General features: G+C 45.5%; 1 protein-coding gene across 1 annotated transcript in view; it reads right to left on the reverse strand.

Annotated features, from left to right (window-relative positions):
* Positions 1-23,422, reverse strand: part of REV3L (REV3 like, DNA directed polymerase zeta catalytic subunit) — a 291,259-nt gene extending 267,837 nt beyond the window's left edge. The window contains exon 1 of the mRNA XM_069726145.1: positions 23,052-23,422. Within this exon, the coding sequence (XP_069582246.1) occupies positions 23,052-23,190 (139 nt within the window). The 5' untranslated portion in view covers positions 23,191-23,422. The remainder of the gene's footprint in view (positions 1-23,051) is intronic.
* Positions 23,423-26,570: the final 3,148 nt, after the last annotated feature.

Below are 26,570 nucleotides of genomic sequence, written 5' to 3' on the forward strand. Positions count from 1 at the left end.
GGCTGACCCCCACAATTGGCTGAGGAGGGGGGAAGATGATGAGTAGATCCAAGTAATCTCCCCCCCACCCCCCCAGGTCCCAGTCTTCAATCTCATCTTCCAAGAAACAGTCTAATATGGTTTCTTGCTTTACTGAAGACGTGTCGGGCCCCTTGAACCTTATTTTTTAATTTCAACCTTCATTAGGGATTTCATACTTTCCATAAGGGAAGGGGATGCTTCAGAAAGTTCTTTCAATACAAGCATGGCGTTTGGCCTGTGCCTTCCTAGGCCTGTCCATTAATACATACAAGTAAAAACACAGGCATTAGGATCATCTGTGGTGGTGAACCCCTGGACTCACCACACCTGATGTGGGAACTACTGAGGTCAGCAGTGCTACTTCTGTAGGCACTCCGGGCTGGTTGCAGTCATCCATTTTAGAATATTCCTCCAGCAAGGATGATTTTGCCATGAGGAATTGAAATTACAGTATACTCCTCGAGCCCAAATGACATCACCTGGGCTGTGGAAGTGATCTCTCCACTTCCTGTCCTGACTTTTCATAGAGGACTGCATGGTGCGCCACGCCATACAAGGCCGTACTTCCACCTCCAGATTGCCATCCTCCTTCCCCCCTGGGGAAGTGACTGCGCCATGACAAGCCGAGCTACCCCTCCTCAGATATACACTGTGCCATACTAGGCAGTGTTCCCCTACCGGAAGTGACGTCCACCACTGCTGCACTAAGCCACGTGCTTCCGCTAATCACGGATCTTCTGCTGGGACGAAACGCATCAGGTAGGACTTCTCTCTCCCTCCCCCCAGCAGAAGTCAACAAACTATAGATCTTCCTCAAGGACATGACACCACTGAAGGTATAGAGAGGCTCTGCCTTTTAAAGCTGTAGGTTTCCTGTCCTTGGGTGTGCATCTTCTCTCTCCATGGTGCTGTCGTGGGGAAAGAAAAAAATGGTTCTGTCAGGGTTCCAGTCAGAATACATTCACTAGAAGGAGGCCGATGGAGTCACTGTGGACACTGTTTGGCCTCTGTCCTGTATGTAATCATCTTTTTAAGACTTGCACAAAAATGTGCTTATCGGACTAATTTAGGGACTGTCTGCAAGTCTCCAGCCCTTTAGTCCACTGCTTCATATAAGCCTGTGCATTACAGCCAAAAATAAAAATTACACTTTAAAGGGAAAGTTACATAAAAAAAATTCCAACAAATTGAAAAAAATTTAAAGTATTAATGCGGTTTTCTTTAAAATATAATTTGTTTTTAATGAAGAGATGAAAAATACATTTTAAAATGTTGTTCTGAAGCCATTCCTTTGTTATTTTAGTTGTGTCCTTAGGGTCATTGTCTTGTTTGAAAGTGAACCTTCGTCCAAGTCTGAGGTCCAGAGCACTCTGGAAGAGGTTTTCATCCAGAATCTCTCTGTACTTGGCCGCATTCATGTTTCCTTCAATGGCAACCAGTCGTCCTGTTCCTGCAGCTGAAAAACACACCCATAGCATGATGCTGCCACCACCATGTTTCACTGTTGGGATTGTATTGGGCAGGTGATGAGCAGTGCCTGGTTTTCTCCACACATACCGCTTAGAATTATCACTAGAAGGGTCTATTCTTCATCTCATCAGACCAGAGAATCTTTCAATCTTGCAATCAGCAGCGCAACTGAAATCCACCATTTCTGGTTCTATATTACAACTTGAGCGTCCGTGGATATTGCAGCAGCTGTCAGTTACACCATACAGTGGTTGTGTCACCCACAACCCCTGAAGGTGGGCATATCACCCCTATCCTTCTACCCTTTATACGAGAAGAAGACCTTATTGCGCTTTGTACAATTTTTACACTTTAGAAGGGGGATCTTTAAAAACTGGCCTAGAATGAATACAAATCAAATGGAAATTGGAGCAGGGTAAAATAACTAAAAACACATTGGGTCGATTCCTCAAAACTCATTAGAAGGCACGTGCCACTTCATTAATCTGAGCGTTGGATGAGCAGCGTACATCTCTGTGCACCGCGCCACAAATCCTACGCCCGACCCTGCTGGAAAAAGATTTGTGGTGTAGTGAACGCCACCACTTGCTACGAATTTAAGAAGTCGTGGCACCACGTCCCTGTCCCACCTTGGCACTGCCCACTTGTTGGAGCTGGGCGAAATTGGTGCGATTGCAGTGTCTCAAAATTTTAGCACATACTCGAGTTGCGCCAAAATGATGCAACTTTTCAAAACTTTTTACGCCATAAGTAAAAGTTTTCAGTTAAAGGGAACCTGTTACCCCCCCAGGGTGTTTTTAAGTAAAAGAGCCATCTTCAGCAGCACTAAGGCTGCGTTCTGTGAAGTTGGCTTTTATGTTTAGCATCCCTAGGAATGCTGAAATAATCACTTTTATAAATTTGGTGCCATACCTCTCTTGAGTCAGGGAGGTATGATTTCTTCCCCTGACTCAACCGCCTCGCAGCCGTCCATCATCCCACCAGGAACTGCATCCTCTGCCGTGTTCCTTTAAAATCCCTGGCGATTGTATGAATACGATTCCAGTGGGCAGTCCTACTAGTGATTGACCACTATCGCAGCATGTCTAATCATACAAGGAAGACTGTCAATCCCTGAGGAAGGACCGCCTGCTGGACTCTTTCACACAAGCACTAAGGATTTCAATGGAAAAAAAAAATTGCAATGTTTATGTACATTTTTATGGGAAAAGTTTCCCTAATCTGATCAACCCCACCTTACTGATAACATCCTGCCTGCAAATCACGACAGGTTTTAGTTAAAATATAAGCAAAATAAAAAGACTGTTATACACATTTAATATTTATCAGCACAAAGACCAAGCTCATCACGAGAATGAGTACCGTATGTTATTCCTCATCACCAAGCCTACCAGCAGCGCCTGTCGATAATAGGAGCCTGTAATAGCCATCCATAAACTACTGCAGTCCATGAGCTGCATTAAATACTGCAGAGAAAATATCCGGGATCAAACCAGAGAAGAAAGAAAAAAAAAAAAACAGATGTGCAGTATTCACTTAAATTAATACCCATGACAAAAAGGCATAAAAAAAATTAAAAACAGAACGGCAAGTCAACTGACATAATGGCACACTGTGCCAGCAAGGAAAGGGTTAAAAGGAGCCCTAAGCCTTGGCTGCAGGTACCTGGATTTGAGCAATGTGACCTATGTATGTTCTATCGCCTGCTATAATTTGATATTATTTGTGACGGCAGCGCTGGCGGAGATTGATGGCTCCCCCGCTCTACGCATTGAGGCGGTAAACCATATTCTCCGCACAGCCATTTAGCATATTGGATGAGACTTGCTTTCCAATAGGTTTTTCAAGTGCCGTATTTTCCTGCCCTCAGCACAGTGCGGGCGAAGGCTCCTTTGTTCGGATTTGTGACTGAAGCTCAAACATTTTCTGCAGATTTTATATACGGAGAGAATTCTGCATTAATATTTGCCCTGAATCTCCAGGTTAGAATATGAGATATTCTTATATATATTGCTTCAATAATCTGCGTATGTTTCCATCGCTTACAGTAATCCCGAGATAACGGCATCACAAGTGTTATCCTCTATAGCCAATGTGGTGTCACAGTCCCACCAATCCTACCCCATAAAAGTGAATGGAGAGAGCCAGGACTGTGCGGCCAGCACACCAGCTCGGTTTTCGGGATAGATCTACTGGACAGTCATGGCATATACTCAAGATCCTATCAACTGATGGGACGAGCCCTGTTATAAGAAACCAATTTTAACAAGATAATATTAACCCTTTCACGACATCCGCTATAGAAGAATGGCTCATGTTGACTACTGGGTTTTTTTTTGTTTTGTTTGTTTGTTGCTTTTTTTTTTTTTTTTTTGGGGGGGGGGGGGGGGGGGAGCAGGCTCAGGAATCAGGAGCTCCACACATGGTGGATGCCAGCACTGCCTCACAGTCAGCATAGGCCCCTAACAGCAGAAACCAGAGCTGGCTCCAATCGCTATTAACCTGTTAAATGCAATGTCAATCTCACAGCGGCAGAACAGCGTACCTTCACGGCATTGTGTCATTTCAAATGCCCATCACCCCCTTACACACAACAGGATCACAGGGTGCCACTGGATTGCAAAGGCTGTCATTTTGGCAGGAATTGGACTTCATAAGATATAAGGTATACCTTTTCCCATATATGCAATTTCAGCTCATCTTTTTAAAAAAAATTAAGACAAAAACAAAATATATATATATATATATATATATATATATATATATATACACACACACATTATATATATATATATATATATATATATATATACATACATATACATACATACATACATACACACATATATATATCTCCAAATGCAAGTGTCCAATCACAACATAACATTAGTTAAACAGGAAGGCAAACATCAAAGCAAAAAAGAGAAAGAAAATCAAAATTCCATTTCATAGTAAAAATAAATTGTGTCATTCAAAGCTACAATTCCCTCTGCCCTGTGTTGAAGGGGGAAAAAAGTGGCTCTTGGAAGAGAGGAAAGCATAAACTAAAGTACAGAACAAAATCTGGCTGCAGCTGGGATGATTTAGGTCTCACTCACACTGTCGTATACCATACAGAGGAGTGCAAGGGGAGAAGATGTCACACAGCACTCTGTCTAGTGTTATTTAATGGGGCAGAGCAGATCTGCCATGATATTCTCATGATGATCTTCTCATGCTCATTGGCAGCATATCTCGAATAGCATGCACCCATTCAACTCAATGGGTGTCTGACAAACGTCAGGCTGCACTCGGTTGTCAGAGTGCAGTCCGATATATGTAGAGACAGGCAATGGAGAGGCTAACTTCTTCTTCGCCTGTGTGCTGCGACTCTTGCATGCGAGAAGATCGGAGCACAGAGCACGGACACTCGGCTCCTGCTCGCCGCAGTTTGAGCCAAGTGTCATTAGCATCTCGCATCAGATGCCATACGCTAGTGTGACCCCGGCCTTACAGGGATTTTTCACTACATGGATATTGATGACTTCTCCTCGGGGCTCATGCAGACTACTGTAAATTCTCTGATTCTAGAGAATCGGGCGATTATGTAGGTCACACTGTGATCAGAGTGCAATCAGATTCTCTAGGATGAGGAGAAGATTGTGTCAGTCTGCGAAAAACAGAGTGCAGTCCGATGGACTCCAATGGACTCACTCACTTGCATGGATGAGTGTGATCCGAATATCGGATCAAAATAGGGAATGCAGCAAATTTTGTTTCCTCGGACTGATTGTCTGAGGACAAAATTGGACATGTGCACGGCCCCGTAGACTAACATTGGTCCGAGTGTGATCTGATGTTTTGTCACATAGCACTCAGACTGAAAATATGGTCCTCTGCACTTGCTGTCAGTATAGCTAATCAATATGAGATGATTAGGGGACCAATACCTGGCCCCCCCACCGATCAGATGTTACCGGCTCTGGCAGTGGCCAGATGGCAGTAAACCGTGTATAGTGTGGAATACCATAGCTTTGGCTGATAAGGGCAGAAAATATAGGTATCATTCCAATCCATGCACCACTAACCTCTCGAGAGAGTGCAGCTGTACAATTTGTGCCCACAATGGATTTTGCCAGGCGGGTACGCTCTGTAAACCATATGAAAAAGCTCTAGATGCTAAAAAGAACGAACATATGGTCACATACTTATTTTAACTGCTTCAGGTTTCCAAAGATGCCACGCGATTAAAACAAATGACCTGACCATTCTTTAGAAAACACGGGTGGCAAAGCTGTAGCAAAAAAAAGCCTAGAAGACTACCAAAAATATGTAAAAACACACGATTCAGGACAAAAAACGCCAGAGTTCTGGAGAGTCTTTCTCCTTAAAAACTTGAATGGTTCGCACACTACAAGACTTGGTGTGCACATTCCTTATTACAGCCCCTGAGAGAACGTATTCCAGACATGTAGATGTATTAAAAGCAAGCTGTGAAGCCCCACTGACCAATGTTTCCTTAGTATACCACATGTATTCTACACAGATCCCAAAGGTGGCTGTGTGAATGAGCCCCATCTATGATCAGATCTGGGCCCTCTGGCTACAACCACCTCTTATACAGGGAACATAAGGTCCTGAATATGTTTTCTGAAGGACATGGAGAGTTAAACCTGAAGGAATGGCAGACAGCGAATCTGCAGTTCCCCGTACGACGGGGCCGCAGCTCCTAGTAGCACACGGTTTACCTTAATAAGCTCACTGATATTTTGGCAGCTGAAGCTGGAACTGAAGCCGCATGGCACAGAGGAGCACCCGCAGGCTGACAGGCAGCAATGCCCACAATGCCTGCTGTAACTCTAGAATGCCAGGCCTGGCTGTCAATGACCTCTGGAGTGGTCAGAACCCGTCTGCTGGGCCAACGAAGAGTCATCCTCGGACAAGTTTCAGAATATACGGAACATTTTTTTGTGGGAACAGCTTGTTCTGCAGGCAAACTGTTTATAGGAATGAGTGAAATATTAAATCCTGGGAATAATTACGGTACTAGGACCAGTGAATAGGAGACTACTCCGTGGCCATTTAGCAGTCACTTTAGTATTCGTCTTTCCATTGGGATTCTTTTGCAGTATTTCAGCAGATGGGTTTGTTGCAGTCTAAACATGGAGGCCACATGGAGACGCTACTGAGGCCAAACGAGCACAACAATATTTTCTCTTTTTTTGGAGAGGGAAGGGTGTAATTTCCTTTGTATATACTGTAAATGTACGGGATGGCAATATTTCTGTAAGGTTTTATTCACACTACATGTGCAGTGCACGTTTATTTTAATCTATGCCAACCCCCTGCTCAATGATATGCTACCCACAAATAGGAATACAATGTTCAACACGACCAGTCTAGTTTTAATACATCTTATGCTCAAGAAGCATATGCTTTAGGTCAAAGAGTCGATATCTCAAAGGGACGAACAGTTAATTTTAATTATACCATTGTAGAAATTTAAAAGCAACAAAAAGCTGTAACTTACCTACTTACCTTCCCAGAGATGCCTCTTTACCGCTGCTCCAGTCTCTGTTAATCGTCTACACTGGCCTGTGCAGTCGAAAGTGCTCGAAAACCGCTGCCACCAATGACTCGGCTCAACGGGTCATGCAGTTTACAACAGCAGAGACACCAGCTAAAATGATCCACTGCAGCTGTAACACGCACTGGAGACATGATGTCATCACTGCAAGCAATCAACAAAGACCGCGGCAGTGGCAGGAGACACGATGTCACCATTGCAAGCAATCAACAAAGACTGTGGCAGTGGCAGGAGGCATGATGTCACCATAGCAAGCAATAAACAAAGACCGTGGCAGTGGCAGGAGACACGATGTCACTATAGCAAGCAATTAACAAAGACCGTGGCAAGAGACACGATGTCACCATTGCAAGCAATCAACAGAGAATGTGGCAGTGGCAGGAGACACAATGTCACCATTGCAAGCAATCAACAGAGAACGTGGCAGTGGCAAGAGACACGATGTCACCATTGCAAGCAATCAACAGAGAACGTGGCAGTGGCAGGAGACACAATGTCACCATTGCAAGCAAACAACAAAGACTGTGGCAAGAGACACGATGTCACCATTGCAAGCAATCAACAGAGAATGTGGCAGTGGCAGGAGACACAATGTCACCATTGCAAGCAATCAACAGAGAACGTGGCAGTGGCAAGAGACACGATGTCACCATTGCAAGCAATCAACAGAGAACGTGGCAGTGGCAAGAGACATGATGTCACCATAGCATGCAATAAACAAAGACCGTGGCAGTGGCAGGAGACACGATGTCACCATATTAGCAATCAACAAAGACCGTGGCAGGAGACACGATGTCACCATTGCAAGCAATCAACAAAGACTGTGGCAGTGGCAGGAGACATGATGTCACCATAGCAAGCAATAAACAAAGACCGTGGCAGGAGACACAATGTCACCATAGCAAGCAATCAACAAAGACTGCAGCAGTGGCAGGAGACATGATTTCACCATTGCAAGCAATCAACAAAGACCGCGGCAGTGGCAGGAGACATGATGTCACCATTGCAAGCAATCAACAAAGACCGTGGCAGTGGCAGGAGACATGATGTCACCATTGCAAGCAATCAACAAAGACCGCGCCAGTGGCAAGAGACAACGTCACCACTGCAAGCAATCAACAAAGACCGCGGCAGTAAGCAGTGTTGGAGATGCGGAAGGCAAATAATAGCAGTGTTTGTTATTAGACTGTAAAGGCAGTTAGTGGACAAATACCGCGCTGCCGACAGAATTGAGATGTATATCCCAGTATGGTACAGTAAGGTGGTGGATTATTTCAACATGTTTCGAAGTACTGTATAAACGGTAGTTACTTCTTCAGGAAAACCACATGTATGATATCAATTCTGTCACCAAGTGGAGTATGTCCATTAACTCCTTTTACAGTCTGATAGTCGCTTGCTGACCCGTGGATTCGTTGAAGCTGATTTTCTACATTATATGCTGTTTTAACAGATCAAACAGGTGAGTTTAATCTGAGTGTAAAGCTTACTGTATTTCTCGGATAAGCCCCTATTTGCGCCGATCTCTTCTACAGTTTCTTAGTGTTTGTTGAACGTGCTCGGATAAGGCGTTATTTTAAAACACTGTGGTACAACAACATTTTAAAAAGGCACAATTCCTTTAAACCTTAAAGGGAACCTGTCACCTGAATTTGGCGGGACAGGTTTTGGGTCATATGGGCGGAGTTTTCGGGTGCTCGATTCACCCTTTCCTTACCCGCTGGCTGCATGCTGGCCGTAATATTGGATTGAAGTTCATTCTCTGTCCTCTAGTACACGCCTGCGCAAGGCAAGATTGCCTTGCGCAGGCGTGTACTACGAAGGACAGAGAATGAACCTCAATCCAATATTGCGGTCCCGCCAAATTCAGGTGACAGGTTCCCTTTAATACTGGCCACTACAGGATTCAGAGAAGAAAGTACAAAACTGAGCTGCCATCTTCTCATTTATCTCCTTACCCCAGGAGGTAGCCCATGGTAGAGGGTCTTCTAGGCTCAATAGGCCCCAGCCTCCACAAAACCCTTAGGCTCTAAGTATTCCTTTATTATGAAAGGCTTCTTTTCAGCTATAGCAGCCAAAAACAGCTAAGTCAAGATCACTAGTAAGTTTCTAAGTGAACTACTTCCACCATAGGCACAAGATTTGTATTGGTAGCAGAACTTCTAGTGTCCTGTCCAAGGTTAAGAGACACATGACACGACACATCAATCACCACTACATGCTGGAGATGTGCACATTCCTATGTGTAGGCTCTTAAGCTTGGAGACATATTTATGGAGACCTCTTCATTCCTGCCCACTCACTCTTGTTTCTGCATTAGCACTCTCTGCTTGCAAACAGTCTCGTGTTAAAGGGGTACATAGTCTCTAGAAAAAGAAAACATAAAAACAATAAGTAGGAGGTTCATTTAGGACTATGCTTGTAAGACACGGGTGTTTAAGGTACAGATGTCCAGCTGAAAGAAAACTCCCAGAATGCCTTGACAGCAATCATCGTCTATCAGGCAGGATGGGAGTTGTAGTTTTATAACAGCTGTAGGGCCGCAGTTTGCAAATCATTGAAGTAATTAATTTAGCGAGATTTCAGAACAGTCGTAACGTCAACTTAAACACTGGATAAAAGTTTGCCGATCACAGCGGTTTCTACAGCATTAGCCAACCATCTGTTTTGCATGGAGGCCTCCTGACTCCTCGCCAACAGATAATGTCGAGGAGAGAAGGGTCTGGCCTGCTGAAGGTCAACAGCCGATCCTTTTGCTTGGCATGAAGATAAGCCGTTGACAGATGAGTGCCACCAGACCTATGAGAGAAGAGCATAGTTGTGTATGAGGGAACTTAAAAGATATAGAGATTGCTCAAAAGATGGTTTGGCCAATGACAATACGTGTGGCAGGTCAGGCTTGACATATCAGTCTCCACAAGGAGAAACGTTACCCCTTGGATTCCAGTCAGATGCAGCTCACCCAGCCAAACCAGATCTCACACTTTGCACTGATGAGGGGCAGTACCCCAGAACAGTGTGTGCAAATTGAGATTCTGGTTTTGGCTTTTATCCTGAGAAAGGCTTGTTACAGGGTCGATATTGACTTTAAGGATTGCAACTCCCAATAGGAGGCACTAGAGTTCTAATCCACTTTCTCTCCGAAGAGACAATTGACGAGATTTAGGCCGAGGTCACACGAGCGATGATTCTCTCATGCAAGAGAATCGGCTCAAACTCGGGATTGTCTGAATGTCAGCTGTTATCGGATTCTCTCACATGGAAGAATCGTATCACAGGTGCAGAGAGGATGGAGAACTTAATTTCTCCATCTTCTCAGTTGTCTGAGTCCGCAGATGTTGAACTGCTCTAGGATAAGATTCGAGTGCCGTCCGATGTTTCACACGCACCCATAGACTTAAATGGGTTACTGAATCGGCATGAAAAAAAATAGCAGATCTGCATCTGCCCCACAGAGTAACATTGGTCCAAGTGCTGTCTGACAAAACATCGCATAGCACTCCTCCAAGTTATACGCTCATGTGAGTGAGCCCCTAGTGGAAGCCAAACTTATACCGAGGCCACATTATTTGGAGAGGTTTAACTACGTGTGGTAAGAAATATTTTTAGCGGTAAGAGCCAGAAGCAGTCAGGCCACCAAGAGATCAAATAGTGGCTATCATTGGCAGATAATGACTCCTGCATTCCAGTTCGGAAAATTCAACATAAGAACAGAAAGGTTCATGATGCAGCGAAGGATGGGCTGTTCACATAAAGCTTCATGCAATCATGGCATTGTGCTAGGGATATATCAGATGTATGGGAGAGCTTGATGTTACCACTGGAGAATGGGATAGAGGGGAACCCCACATTCATCACAGGTGAAAAAATAAGGGGACCCTACTGCGAGGACTGGTTAAAAGAATTAACTGCTGTGACTACTGGGGGGAGGGAAGGTGGACTTTGTTCCTGCTACTGGTAGGGTAATGCTGTGAGAACTTAAATGGGAAATCAGGTGTGAAGAAAATGGGAGATATAATTTCATGTCAATCATTTGTATCCTATGTAGCATGGGATTATATGACCCACTTCAGTGTGCAGCTATCTCAGCAACGTGGGGGGCCAAGCCTCAAAGATTGTGAGTGACAGATCTCACACCTTGACTAGCTCAGAGCAGAACAAAGGCTTGCTTGCAATATAGAATCCTGATGAAGCTGCAGACACCTTCTAGAACATTCCAGAAACATAATTCCATAAGGAAGATACTATACGTTCCAGCCGTACATCGTGTATATTTCCAAGATCCCCAAAACATGGTGAATGCCCGCTTGGATCTCGACCCGTTCTAGCACTCAGGAGTATGGAGATACATAGAACATCTAGTAGAAGACAGATAGCAAAGCTGCATTTGGTCTTAACCAGAAGCAGGCGCCCAGACAGATCCGATGGCGCCAAAACCGCCTCCATAGGACCGTCTATTAAAGAATTATATTAGGTTTTATGAAGGACCTAGGAGCCAATTAGCAGCCCATGCCCCATGCGGCCCAGCGCACACATTGTTAACATCGAACCAGTAATTGACATGATCCATCTGCTCATAGCTTTTGTCCTTCCACTATTGTATTTGTGTACCTGACCATCGTATATGTATAACCATTGTGTATACAGTGTATTGTCTAGAGTGTCTTTAAGGGTATTAAACATATAATTTAACCTTGGGCTGCTCTTTGATCTCAATCCACAAGTCCATTTCTTGGCTTAACTTTCTATACTACCAGGACTGGTTTCTGGCCCGATAAAATCCCGTTAACGGACCAGGCTTGTATCTAACAAGGAACTGGTGGCAGTCTTACCGGGCTGACAGAGCTCTATTTCACTGGTGCTAGTGAAAGGGGCCTCTCAGGATTGCGAGGGTGATGCCATGTCAATGACTGTGTGGGCCACATCCTCTTACTCCCCCGTGCCTCCCGAGGCACTTGTGGACCATGGATTCTGTGTAAAACTGTACAAAGCTGACCTTGCGTGTCCCCAGGGTGTGGGGAACGTCACTTGGTGATAATGGGGAGATCCCATTACCTGATATGTCTGATGTAATAGTGATGTCAGGAGGGTGGCAAGGTGCAAGTTCATCACACCAGGTTCTTGCTACCTAATCTGAGAGCAGCATTATGCTCTACATCATGCTGCAATCGGATTAGGTGTCAAGAACCTAGGGAGACCCCGATTCCAGAGATGTGTCAATTACTGGACTGCTTGCCATAGTTTTGATAAAAATCATCACATTATTTATCACAAGAGGTCTAATAAACCTGATGCCACATAATCCTCCATATTAAAGGAGCTCTGTATAACCCCGCCCCACCACTGATTGGCAGCTATATGCCTATTGAGAAAGTACACCGAAATCGGACAGTGGTGTAGGCGAGGGTTATACAGAGCTCATTCAGCATTCAGAGATCTGGTAGGTCTGCAGCAGATAAAATCAGATTTAACAAAACTACACCAAGCAGCCCAGTAGATGATACATCACTTGTATCAAAGTCTCTGTCCCTATGACATGCTTCTCTCAAATGGGGCTTCAAAAACCTGGTAACAGACTCCTTTTAAAGGGAATTTGAGACCAGTTTTTGCCACCTAATATGAAAGCAGCATAATGTAAAGACCAAGACCCCGAGCCCAGTGATGTGTCACTTTAATAAAATCAGTTTTATCAGTAGTCAAGCATATTCATGAGCTTTGTGAAACCTTCAAATCCATTTATCAGCAGCTTTCTGTGTACACTGCGGGCAGAAAGCTGTCAATCAATGGTATGGGCATGGTCCTACAGAGCTCAACATTCATATAACTGTTTTACCAACTGCAGAGCTACAAGTTATTTTATAAAAATAATAGAAAGCAGCCCAGTAAGTGATACATCACAGGAATCAGGGTCTCTGACCCCACTTCATGCTGCTCTTTGATGGAGTAGCAAAAAAACAGGTGACAGATTACCTTTAAAAGGAGTAACAATTGTTTTAAATTTTATTCCATACATCAATATCACACATGAATACAAAAATAACTTTATATCTTATGAGAGAAATTTGCTTTCTGCTCCTGGACGGATATTTCACTAAATTTATGGTTAACCTGTGCACAATCTGTATTCAGTGAAGACAGATTATCCCACTACTGAGATAGGAGATGGCAGTTAGTGTTTCTAAAATTCTATGGAGGGAGAAGAGGGACGAGCTGGACACAGACACATATTCTGCTGCAAGATCTCCAGAAAGGACAGGTATAGTTCTCCTTATAACTATATGAGCACCAGCTACTATCTCAGTAATGGGAAGTTCTATATAACGGTACACTGGATATAGATTTTGCCAGTGAATTGAGAAAGAGAAGATATATGACAAAATGTCTTGTTTTCAAGTGTTCTATTGATGAAAAAAATAAAATTAAACAGTTACTCCTTAGATATTGCATATCTGTACCTGTCTCCACCAAAAACCAATGAATGCCAAATAGATCAACTAGTCAGCACCAGTTACTGGAAGCTGCAGAGAGGAGAAAGAAAAGAAATAATTAAAAAATCCACATAACACAATACTCGTCCTAAGGAGAGAAGAGGTCATTTTATGCCCATGTTAATTGGGGGGAAAAAAATGTGCCCAATTTATAGCTTTCCTTTTGCTCTTATCTCAGAATACAGCAGCGTCCTTTGGGATTCTATCATTTTGAGGAAACCATATATAAAGAATATTTCCCAGCTCTACATCTTTCCAGGAGAGTTACCATGGCAATATAAAAGCAATGGTTAAAGGGAGTCCATCAGCGAAACTAAGCGCATATCCTTGTGAGCGCTATAGCCCCAATAAAAAGCTCACCTTTAGGCTATGTTCACAATGCTGCTTCTTCCACCGGTAAAAGTGTCAGTTTTTTCAAGCAGAAGATGCTTCAAGTGAATGGCTCCTTTTCTCTGGAGTTTTGTATATCTGAAGCAACTTTTTGTGGTTTTGGTAAGTTTCCTGATAGCATATCTGCAGGTTAATAGCATCTCTGTTGGCAACAGGTTGCCTTTATAGCAAAATTGCTGCCAAAATGTGCAAAGTGACATCCGGGCATCTTTTGGGCCTTCCTCTTTACTTATGTATTTAGTGTAAAACACCAGAAGAAAGGGCAAGTTGTCCGAGTAGTGGACAACACCTTTAATAAGAATTTACATGAGCACAGCAAGTCATTTTGACACTGCAGTGCATATGTCCATTTTTTTTTTTTAGCTTCTTTTAACCACTTAAAGGGGTTGTCCGGTCTAAAACCACAAGTCCGCAATCACTGAAGACAATTCTCCGATGCCGGCGCCAGCATAGAGCGGTCATGTGACTGCAGGCCTGCCATTTTCATACTTACGGTCAAGGACTGTAATGAAAGTCTGCAGTCTGTGGGTGGAGGAGCCAGAGAGCTGACAGCTGGGATTTCATAGGCTATGATGTAAGCTCACAGGAAGTCCGAGACTGACTTCCTGTCTACACATCAGTGCATGTACTGGACGGGTTGTCACACTAGGGACCACATGAATAAATGTCCTATAAAGAAGGAGGAAATTCATAGATGGAACTGAGGTGGGATGATGTAAACTTGACAAGGGGACATCTGATGGTGAGTAAGCATTATACAGTTGTGGCCAAAAGTATTGACACCCCTGCAATTCTGTCAGATAATACTCAGTTTCTTCCTGAAAATGATTGCAAACACAAATTCTTTGGTATTATTATCTTCATTTAATTTGTCTTAAATGAAGAAACACGAAAAGAATTGTGGTAAAGCCAAATTGGATATAATTCCACACCAAACATAAAAAGGGGGTGGACAAAAGTATTGGCACTGTTCGAAAAATCATGTGATGCTTCTCTAATTTGTGTAATTAGCAGCACCTGTAATTTACCTGTGGCACCTAACAGGTGTTGGCAATAACTAAATCACACTTGCAGCCAGTTGACATGGATTAAAGTTGACTCAACCTCTGTCATGTGTCCTTGTGTGCACCACATTGAGCATGGAGAAAAGAAAGAAGACCAAAGAACTGTCTGAGGACTTGAGAAACCAAATTGTGAGGAAGCATGAGCAATCTCAAGGCTACAAGTCCATCTCCAAAGACCTGAATGTTCCTGTGTCTACCGTGCGCAGTGTCATCAAGAAGTTTAAAGCTCATGGCACTGTGGCTAACCTCCCTAGATGTGGACGGAAAAGAAAAATTGACAAGAGATTTCAACGCAAGATTGTGCGAATGTTGGATAAAGAACCTAGACTAACATCCAAACAAGTTCAAGCTGCCCTGCAGTACAAGGGTACAACAGTGTCAGCCCCTACTATCCGTCGGGGTCTGAATGAAAAGGGACTGTATGGTAGGAGACCCAGGAAGACCCCACTTCTTACCCCGAGACATAAAAAAAGCCATGCTGGAGTTTGCCAAAACTTACCTGAAAAAGCCTAAAATGTTTTGGAAGAATGTTCTCTGGTCAGATGAGATAAAAGTAGAGCTTTTTGGGCAAAGGCATCAACATAGAGTTTACAGGAGAAAAAAAAGAGGCATTCAAAGAAAAGAACACGGTCCCTACAGTCAAACATGGTGGAGGTTCCCTGATGTTTTGGGGTTGCTTTGCTGCCTCTGGCACTGGACTGCTTGACCGTGTGCATGGCATTATGAAGTCTGAAGACTACCAACAAATTTTGCAGCATATTGTAGGGCCCAGTGTGAGAAAGCTGGGTCTCCCTCAGAGGTCATGGGTCTTCCAGCAGGACAATGACCCGAAACACTTCAAAAAGCACTAGAAAATGGTTTGAGAGAAAGCACTGGAGACTTCTAAGGTGGCCAGCAATGAGTCCAGACCTGAATCCCATAGAACACCTGTGGAGAGATCTAAAAATGGCAGTTTGGAGAAGGCACCCTTCAAATATCAGGGACCTGGAGCAGTTTGACAAAAAAGACTGGTCTAAAATTCCAGCAGAGCATTGTAAGAAACTCATTGATTGTTACCGGAAGCGGTTGTTCACCGTTATTTTGGCTAAAGGTTGTGCAACCAAGTATTAGGCCGAGGGTGCCAATACTTTTGTCTGGCCCATTTTTGGAGTTTTGTGTGAAATGATCAATGTTTTTTTTGCTTCATTCTCTTGTGTTTTTTCATTTAAGACAAATTAAATGAAGATAATACCAAAAAATTTGTGATTGCAGTCATTTTCAGGAAGAAACTGAGTATTATCTGACAGAATTGCAGGGGTGTCAATACTTTTGGCCACAACTGTATGTGCAAAACACACACAGGAGTGCCACTTTTAAGTCATTTTCTTTTTTAAAGCAATAGTATGTCCCTGAAAAACAGAACAGGGTTACAAATTACCATACATATAGGTAAAGTGCCAGCTCACACCACTACACCTCTTACCAACTAGGACATGGTGCTTGTTTGCCCCCATCAAATGTTCCCCTACCATAATCAACAGGAATTATTGCAAAGGATTAAATCACTCAAAATTTTAAAAAAGAATTTGTCACCAGGTATTTGCCACCTAATCTGAAAGCAGCTTGATGTAGAGACATCCCTAATCCCTGTGATGTGTCACTTACTGGGCTGCTTGATGTAGTTTTGATAATCTCCTGCTGATAAAACAGTGGTTTTATCACTACATGACTAGTAATCCTGCTGCTCTGTAGAACTCTGCTCGCACCGATTGGCAGCTTTCTGCCTATGCACAGTGTACACAGATAGCAGCCAATCAGCGGTGTGGGCGGGGTTATAAAGAGAACTAGTAGATTTGTTGCAGAGAAAACAGCGATTTTATCAAAACTGCAGCAAGAAGCACAGAAAGTGACATCACTAATCAGGGTCTCTGTCTCAACTTTATGATGTTCTCCAATAAGGCAGCAAAAACACTGACTGTAGTCAACTCAACCCGAGACCACCTCTCCAGGGTACTGAGAGCTACGTGGTCTGTATCTAACAAATGTAATCCCTGCTTGTACCCGAAAGGGGTTAGGATAGTCCGACCGAACAAACAAGCCAATGAAGGGTGGAAGGACGAGCTGCAGTACCAGGCACAGGTCGGCATGATGAGCCTATGTACACAATTTGGACATGGCACTTCCAGGAGCACTACAGCCCCTCCAGTGCACTTTTGTGGCAGGGTCCCAGAGGAGAGAACCTCACGGATCAGACATCAGTCTGATCGTTTAGAAGAATTCCTTCAAGATGCAACCGTTTATGGAATACAAGTCATCCTGATCTTGCTTTCTCCAAGCTCGCTCGGCCCCATACACAATCAGTTCAGATGAACATGAGAGGGGTTTTCAATGGCAGCAGTGAGCCTCTGGCGGCGGCTTTTCTCCTGTGGGAACAACAACAACAAAAAGCCCAGCACTCCCATATTATTTTGTGATAGGCAAATCCCAACGCAACTCAGCAGGATCAGTGCACATCGATGTAATGTGTATGGGGGTGATTTGGAGTACTGATGATGGCAGTGAATGGGCCACCCATGTTCAATAACTCTAGAGACAAGGAGATGGTTCTAACAAGCACAACGCTCAGAGGAGACAGGGGCTGACCTTTCACTGCCATCATCTGTACTCCAAAGGAGTACCTTATCATATCAAGGCAGCTGAAGGCAAGGAAGTCGTCCGGGAGAAAGCCAGGTATTTTACAGGAATGAAGACAAACAAACCTTTAAAGGTGTACACCAATACAAAGCCATTGCGGCCCCCACGTCAGATGTGCAGACCACCGCCAGTTCTCACGCAGGTGAGGACGCACCATAAGACACTTATGTCCTCCATGGTTATACCATTACTGTTTGTTGCTCTAACGCGGCCTACTTTCCAGAATGCACCCCGAGTAGTTTGGGGGCAAGGACCTGCAGTTTGGATCCCCCGTACAATAATGCATGATGGCCCCGTGCCCCATCGAGCCCCTGCTGTGATTAGTCATTTACAATAGTAGTACTGGATAGAAACGCAGAATCAGATTCACTGTACAAGTCTGAGCTTGCGTTCCTCACTGCCAAACATGCAAAAATGTTGAGAGCTCTAGCTGCCTGCCGGTTTAACCCTTCGGAGGCATCTCACAGTGGCCGAGATTTAAAGAGTGACCATGCGCTTTAAATGATCCTGTAAATGGTTTATGCCAATAGAAGCAATGAGACATCGTCCTACAAGCTGCCATATAAATGACCCCATCAAAGGTGATCACACGCTGCCCCCCATGTAACATGGCTCAGAGGTTCTTCAGCACTCCACTGGTGTGCGGTCCTCAATAAGGCATGGCGGGCACACGATAGGTGTAATCATCCGCTGAATGCCCCCTTTCTTCTGTAGTTACACCAAAAAGGTACGGCCCTGCACAAAGCAGTCTGCTTCCAGCTGCAATGGAAAGACTCCCGTTGACCTTCCTGCTAAGACTTCCCAAGTAGTGTCACACTTCATCATGGCACACTTTCTTGTCCAGGGCCGGAGGGAAAACTTGCACAGGGCTGCTGACAGCAGGAAGACAAAGTAAGTCTGCTCCCATAGCATGAGGTAGACTGCAATCAGGACTGGTGACAGAGGACTGGTAAGGGCACAGGCATCCCCATGAACATGAAATGACTGGAGAGACCCTTTTAGAAAATACTGGAGAATTCCTAATTTGCCCTACAAGCATCAATCCCCACAAGAAGCAAAGACAAGAGACTATTATTACTGTATATTACTCAGGTCAAGAAAACATTACCCTGAAGCAGGTCATACACAAACCACCACTCATGGACCATGTACAAGCACAGAGCCCTACCATTCTTTATTGGGCACTTTGTGGTTACTTGTCAGGAACCATTTTCTACCCTTACAGGGATTATCTGGGACGATTTTATTTTTTCTAATATTATCTAGCGTTCTACCCACTGCCGGCTCAGAAAGGTCATGGGCTGCTGCACCTCAATAGAGCAGCTCCTCTTCTTCTTCTAGACAGCCGTTTACGTGGCTCGGCTAGCAAAGTCACGCTGATTGACAGCCAGCTCCCAGCAGTTAGCCAGTGGGCTGTCAATCCGCATAACTGACAGTCACATCACATCAACTGAGCTGAAGAGAAGCAGCTGCTCTGTCAACGTGACATCAGCGGAAGTGGCCTGAACTGGCAGTGTCGGTGGCAGAAAGAACAGTCAAGGCAGCAGGGTTCATTTTGGGGGCAGCGTGTGACTCTGGATTGTAATATTGTAAATGTTACTTCTTGAAAGTACAAACTAGTATCAAGATGAAATAAGATACCGGTAACGTCTTTAAAGCGAATCATGATGTTTTTCCTCACAAACATGTAATCAGGAGTGCAGAATGGATGCCATATTAAAGATTTACACAGCAGTGTGCACAGGCCCTAAGGCTGCAAGAAAGGCAATATGCTGCACTTACAAGACTTGGGGTCTTCTAAATCAGTCTTTTTGTGGTTTACTGTCATTTTAACTGTTCCACATTGTCAGACATTTCAGTGTAAAACAAAATGGGGCATGTTGACACTTAAAGGGAGTCTGCCAGCACTAAACGACTGTTCAAACCAAGCACTGTTTGGCATGACCAAACACTGCAGTACGCCTTCCCACCAATCTCCAGCCTTCTCTAGCTCCAGTAAAGCCAGAGCTGTCAATCAAGGAAGAACAGGCAGACATAGATGGAAATGAAAAAGGTGGAAAGCAGCATTGCACTGCTTGGCCACGCCAAGGCTACACCAAGTGCATGTGCTTGGTTTGAACAGTCATTGTGTGCGGACAGACTCCATATTACAGGCTCGGTCCTCTGGAAGAGATAAGCTGATGCCACCAATGCCTGGAAGTGGTTTGTTCCCCTCTGTCCGCTAAAGTAAACATGCACACGTGGCTAAATGAAGCTTGCATGATCAGGCAAGGGCCACAGCATGACAAATCTCACCAACGATGCAAGACCTGTCTGTATGAATACCTTGCAGCTGCGAGTTGGGTGCAAAAAAAAAAAATATATATAGAAAAAGAATAGTCAAGTTGCATGAAAGTCACATTTAAACTTACATTCAAGTTTATGGAGGGCAATGTGATCAAAAATCTATTACCTACAGAGGCCAGCAAACACCTGATGACCAAGCAAAATGCAGGTTTTTCAGGCAAGATTAAAAATCATCAATCTCGGCAGCATATCATCCTGTGTAAACAAGACATGTGCTGCCGGGAAGCTCTGTGTGCATGAAAGTGCAGTTGGCCTGTCTAAATAGTCCATTAAACAACCACTGAATGACTTACATGTAGAGGTGGTCTTTTAACTGTATTGGTCGTCCAGGCTAAATGGGCCCCAGCCTTCCTGAATTCTTAAAGGGATTGTGGAAGTCTACAGTTACCCTATGGGATTGCCGAATCATGACAGCGGGCGGTACGCATGCAATCACGATTCCCCAGAATTGCCGCTACAGGCGGGCACCAAGTGATTTGCATACTTGCGGTCACATGCCAACTAGACACGTTCAAGTTCTCCCAATAGAAGTGAATTGAGAAAAGCTGGTTGAGACTAGTCGGCATGTGACCGCAAGTAGGCACACTCATGTCTCAGCAGTCACAGAGTGTTATGGCAAATCTTAGAGATGCGATAACATTAATGAGAGCTGATCACCTCCAAATCTCAAATTTAACCATTTACACTTTCATATAGAAGATTACACCCCTATAAATGTTATATTTTTTTAGATAATGGTTTTATTGGATATGTAAATTAGGGGGCTTCGGTACACCCCAGAGTGTCCACAAGCTGAGTGCACCTTTCTGCTGCCTCAATTACAATCCCTCACACATCTCTTTATGCTGACTGACAGCACTCGCTCTGCAGCACGTGGATTGACTCCCCAGCCCTGCACACACTGACACTGCAAGAGCCAAGTGTACACAGTGTCAGTGTGCGCAAGCTGTGTTTGCATCCCCTCTCCTGTGTGCACCGGCTGCCTGGATTGCACAGTAGCAGGTGGCCCATGCGGACAGGAGAGGGGAACTGACACTGTGCGCACCCCAGTCAGTAGTCAATACAAGCGCTGTCAATCATTATAAGCGGAAGTGTGGAGGACTGGACAACGCCAAGGATCTACCGAGGACTCTTCTATATATAATAAACGCTTTATACAAAACACAGTAAGATCTACACTACAGGTATGGTGTTTATAGAGGTTAAGCCCCCTGTATGAATTTGAGTTTTGGGGGCACCAGACTCCCTTTAAGTGCTTTTGTTTCTGTGAAGACCAGTAACAGCCATAGAACACTTCACTGCTCAGTGGGATATTATTATAGAATGGTGCCCATGGCTAAGGTTGGAGCCATCGTACATGAGCATTATTTTCCCAGTTGCCCAAGAGTCAGTGTCACCATTGTCACCTGGAAAAAAAGCTTTCAGTGTCGGGTTTCTTTCATACCGTAGTAGACACGTAAAGCACAGTGGCAGAACCATTACACGACATTCACCTCCGAGGTCTGATGGATTCACTGACTATCAACGGGGTTGGACTCCCACCAAAATGTGGGTCCAGATGCAGCATGATGGATTCTACGACAAAGGTTCTGTGCCTACCCTAAGACGCAGCCACAGTCAGGGCATTGTATGGGCATTCGATTTTCACATATGGAGTCTGGTGAAGCCCTAAGGAGCCATACAGACTGAGCCCCACTGCAGTGAGACCAAAGGGTCTCATACATTTGGCCATAATAAGCACCCACATTGCAGTTTTTGCCTTTGACCTCAACTTTGCACTGACGAGGGGCAGTGCCCCGAAACAAAGTGTCTGCAAATTGAAATTCTGGTTTGGCTATTATCCTAAGTCATGTGACAAGGCTCGTTAAAGGGTCGACATTGACTGTTAGGATTGCTACTTCCAGTAGGTGGCACTAGAGTTCTAGTCCTCTTCCTCTCTGAAGAGACAATTTGCATATTTCCCAGAGGAGCATTGCGGCTTTAAGTCTCCTCATCTCGACATGCTTAACATGTCACTCTCCGCAAGGAGAAACGATACTTCTTGGATGCCTTTGACCTCCAATTTTATATGAAGGCATTTTCTTTTGGGATCCTGTACTATAAAGCAATGGTCACCGAGACGCACTACTTTACAGGGAGAATATGGTGCCTCGCGGGGACAACACATACAAGGTATATGGACTACCTACAGATCCGCAATACAAACGCGCGTGGACGTGTGATGCCCACGGACGTGTGATGCCCACGGACGTGTGATGCCCACGCGCGCAGCTTTGCGCTGAAAGCTTGGAAATAACAGGCTGACCCACTACAAATAATGATTGCTCAGATTATTTGCAGATAGGCAACCAAACACGTCCTGAGCAGGGATTACAGCCAGCAATGGTTACCTGCCATCAGCACTGCCAGTCTTGGCTGCCAGGGAGAGGAGGGTGGCAGGCTGCTAGAGGGATTATTCCTTTTGTTTTATGGGGGATTCTCAGATTCAGCAGGAGTCTAATGATATCACTCAGATTTTTTTGCGGCACGTCCCCAGGACACATTATATTGATGCCCATAAAGGAAACGCATTAATAGCATCCAGCAGAATGCCAGCGGCAGGCACCGGAACGTGTTCGATAATTAGATCCCTATAAATCTGCCCCTCTATCGCTGGCGTCCCCTCTATCTGGATCCTTGCTGACCCTACAGAATGCCCAGCACCCACAATACCCATCCACACGCCAGGATTGTTAGCAGTGTGATGACAGTGTGGGAGGGTAACACGTCTGTGCCAGCGCTCCCGTCTCATCCCCCGGCAGGTCATGTGAGGACCCCCTTCTGCCCACAGTGGGGGGAGGCTTCAGAGTGACCCCACGTCCCAATCCGCGAGGCGATGACTGGGAGGCTGCCCGCCACTGGTGACCTGGCACATGCGTGTCTGGGAGACTAGCCCCATTGTGTCTGCGGACCAGGGCACATGCCCTCACCTAGAAGGGCACACAGAGATGGCACCTGGCACATAAAGGCCCACAGTCACTGGGGGCTTCTTACCTGCAGGGGTGGCCCCGAACACCCGCACCACTGGCACTCTCCGCACAGGGCAGTCTCTGAAGTGGGAGCTGGTTACATCCAGGCCGGGCACCGGGGCAGCCAAGTAATAATCCGCAGTGACCAGGCGCAGGGAGAACATGGTGAGGCTAGCAGGGTCCGTGCAGGGGCCTGGCAGAGGGCATGTGCTCAGTCACACACAGGCTGGCTGCATGGCTCTCAGCAGCGCTCCGGCTCAGCACTCCCCCGGAGCCTCATGCTGTCAGCTCCTCCTCGTCACACTGCAGCCGGCCCGGGCTCACGATTCCTCCGGTCACGGCTCTGGCTGCGGCCGCCGCAGCTGTTGTTGCCATGATGGTGACGTCACGGGGAGGGAGAGTGACAGGCTGGTGGGGGCGAGTCGTGGGCGTGCCCAGCGTACGCTGTGTGGGAGGAGCGGAAGCGTTGGACACGCCCCCACTCGTACGCTCGTTGTAGTAGTAGTAACCCTTGACGTGCCGCCCTCTGCGCACAATGGGAGACTCTCGGGCGGGGGTCAGGAAGTAGCGCGGGCTTGCACTTGGCCTTTGGGATAGCGCCCCTACAGGTTGTGCAGCTGCTGCACCTCCGCTGTCTCGCGGCGGCAGCACTTGTGAGCAGTCCCGGGCGGGGATGCTGCAGACTCACGGCCGGAGATCAATGAGGACTACGCGCAGGCGCCGTAGTGTCCTGTTTAGACTTGTGTGGTTCTATTGTGCAGAGAAGCGGAAATGGAGAGCAGGACGAGAATGGGCTGCGGTGCACACGGCTGCATTTTGTGCCTTCTGCCTTTACGGCAGCCCTGCGCTTTTCACACGCGGGTTTTGGCATCCCTGCGCTTTTCACACGCGGGTTTTGGCATCCCTGCGCTTTTCACACGCGGTTTTTGGCGGCACTGCGCTTTTCACACGCGGTTTTTGGCGGCACTGCGCTTTTCACACGCGGTTTTTGGCGGCCTTTTCATCTCCTTTTCCCATTCAAGTCAGACTGATGTTGTTCCGTCCTAATAAAATTTGGTGCAAATTGAATCTTCTTAGGCCACGTTCACACAGTCAGTATTTTACCTCAGTATTTGTGAGCTGAAACTAGGAGTGGGACCTGAAGAGCGGGCGCTGAATTCTATCCTGTTCTGGAATATTCCCAGCTCATATGGGGCCGACCCTGATCCACGCTGCAGGGAAACCCCACGGAGGGAAACCGCAGCCACTCGTAGGCTATGTGCGCACGTTGCGGATTTGCCTGTGGAAATTTCTGCGCGGTTTCTGCATCTCGGCAGAAAACGCAGTGGAAATTCGGAGATGATTTGTAAGCTAAATAAAGATATATAATTTAAATTTTAAAAAGCGATGTCATTTCCTTGTTCAACCTCTTCAGCCAGATACCCTCATTAATATTAGACACACACACACAGTCCCCAGCCTATGTAGGAGCATTATCATAATTAACCCACATATGCTGTAACTAAACAGCAACTGTTGGGCTACGGCCCCACGGTCAGTAATCGGCAGCGCATTGGACGCAGCACACGTCCGCTGAGTTCAAAGCACTACTGGATTTTGAGCGCAGGTGTTCATTGAACCGTGCGGAATCACCGCAAGCAATACATTGGATCGGTGATATTTATCTTGCGGAGACTGGGCATCTCCACAAGATAAATAGACATGCTGTGGTCTAGAAAGACGCGCCGCATGTCCGTCTCCCCAGGGAAGCCGCGAGTGCCAATGCACGCATAGTGGACATATGGCTGAGGGCTGATGTTAATATTCCGGGAAGGAGCCAATAGCCGTAAAGGTTCCCAGGCTATTAATATCAGCTCACATCTGTTTGCTTAGCCTTTACTGGCTAGTTTGCAGAGGATCCCCAGAAAAAAATAACATGGAGTCCCCCTCTAAAATCGAACCAGCAAAGGCTAGGCAGACAGCTGAGGGCTGATTTTAATAGCCTAGGAAGGGGCCATGGATATCGGCACCCCCCAGGCGAAAAACCTCATCTCTCAGTTGCCCCAGAAAAGGCGCATCTCTAAGATGTGCCATTTCTGGCACTGTTGTGAATTCTGTGGTCAAGCTCCCTCCTGTGGTCATGAGTGGTACTTCGGCTGGTTCTGTCTATGAGCTTCCTCTGGTGGATGTGAGTGGGGCTGCGGCTTCTGAGTTTCCTTCCTCAGGTGACGAGGTTAAGTCGTTAGGTGCTGCTCTATTTAACTCCACCTAGTTCTTTGTTCCTGGCCTCCAGTCAATGTTCCAGTATTGGTCTTGCTTTCTCCTGGATCGTTCTTGTGGCCTGTCTGCCCTGCATAAGCTAAGTTTTGCTTGTGTTACTTTTGTTTGCTATATTTTCTGTCCAGCTTGCTATATTGGTTTTTCTTGCTTGCTGGAAGCTCTGAGACGCAGAGGGAGCACCTCCGTACCGTTAGTCGGTGCGGAGGGTCTTTTTGCCCCCCTCTGCGTGGTTGTTAGTAGGTTTTTGTGCTGACCGCAAAGCTATCTTTCCTATCCTCGGTCTATTCAGTAAGTCGGGCCTCACTTTGCTAAAATCTATTTCATCTCTGTGTTTGTATTTTCATCTTAAATCACAGTCATTATATGTGGGGGGCTGCCTTTTCCTTTGGGGAATTTCTCTGAGGCAAGGTAGGCTTATTTTTCTATCTTCAGGGCTAGCTAGTTTCTCAGGCTGTGCCGAGTTGCATAGGGAGCGTTAGGCGCAATCCACGGCTACCTCTAGTGTGGTATGATAGGATTAGGAATTGCGGTCAGCAGAGTTCCCACGTCTCAGAGCTCGTCCTATGTTAGTAACTATCAGGTCACTTTGTGTGCTCTTAACCACTAGGTCCATTGTGGTTCTGAATCACCTGTTCATAACAGTACTGGAGGCCCAAAGTACTAATGCTTCTCAATAGAGGGAAAAGAGAAGTTCTGAGACCATTTTTTTTTCTTTGCACTGTGTTTTGTCTTTCTTTTCCCCTAGACATTTGGGTGGTTCAGGACACAGGTGTAGTGATGGACATTAAAGATCTGTCTTCTTGTGTGGATTATCTCACTGCAAGAGTACAAAATAGTCAAGACTTTGTGGTTCAGAATTCTATGTTAGAGCCAAGAATTCCTATTCCTGATTTGTTTTCTGGAGATAGAGCTAAGTTTCTGAGTTTTAAGAATAATTGTAAACTGTTTCTGGCTTTGAAACCCCGCTCCTCTGGTGACCCAGTTCAACAAGTTAAGATCATTATTTCTTTATTACGTGGCGACCCTCAAGACTGGGCATTTTCCCTTGCGCCAGGAGATCCTGCATTATGTAATATTGATGCGTTTTTTCTGGCGCTCGGATTGCTGTATGATGAACCTAATTCAGTGGATCAGGCAGAGAAAAATTTGCTAGCTCTGTCTCAGGGTCAGGATGAGGTAGAGATATATTGTCAGAAGTTTAGGAAGTGGTCTGTGCTCACTCAATAGAATGAATGTGCGCTGGCAGCAATTTTCAGAAAAGGTCTCTCTGAAGCCCTTAAGGATG

This window comes from Ranitomeya imitator, chromosome 5 (assembly GCF_032444005.1).
Source record: "Ranitomeya imitator isolate aRanImi1 chromosome 5, aRanImi1.pri, whole genome shotgun sequence".
NCBI lineage: Eukaryota > Metazoa > Chordata > Amphibia > Anura > Dendrobatidae > Ranitomeya > Ranitomeya imitator.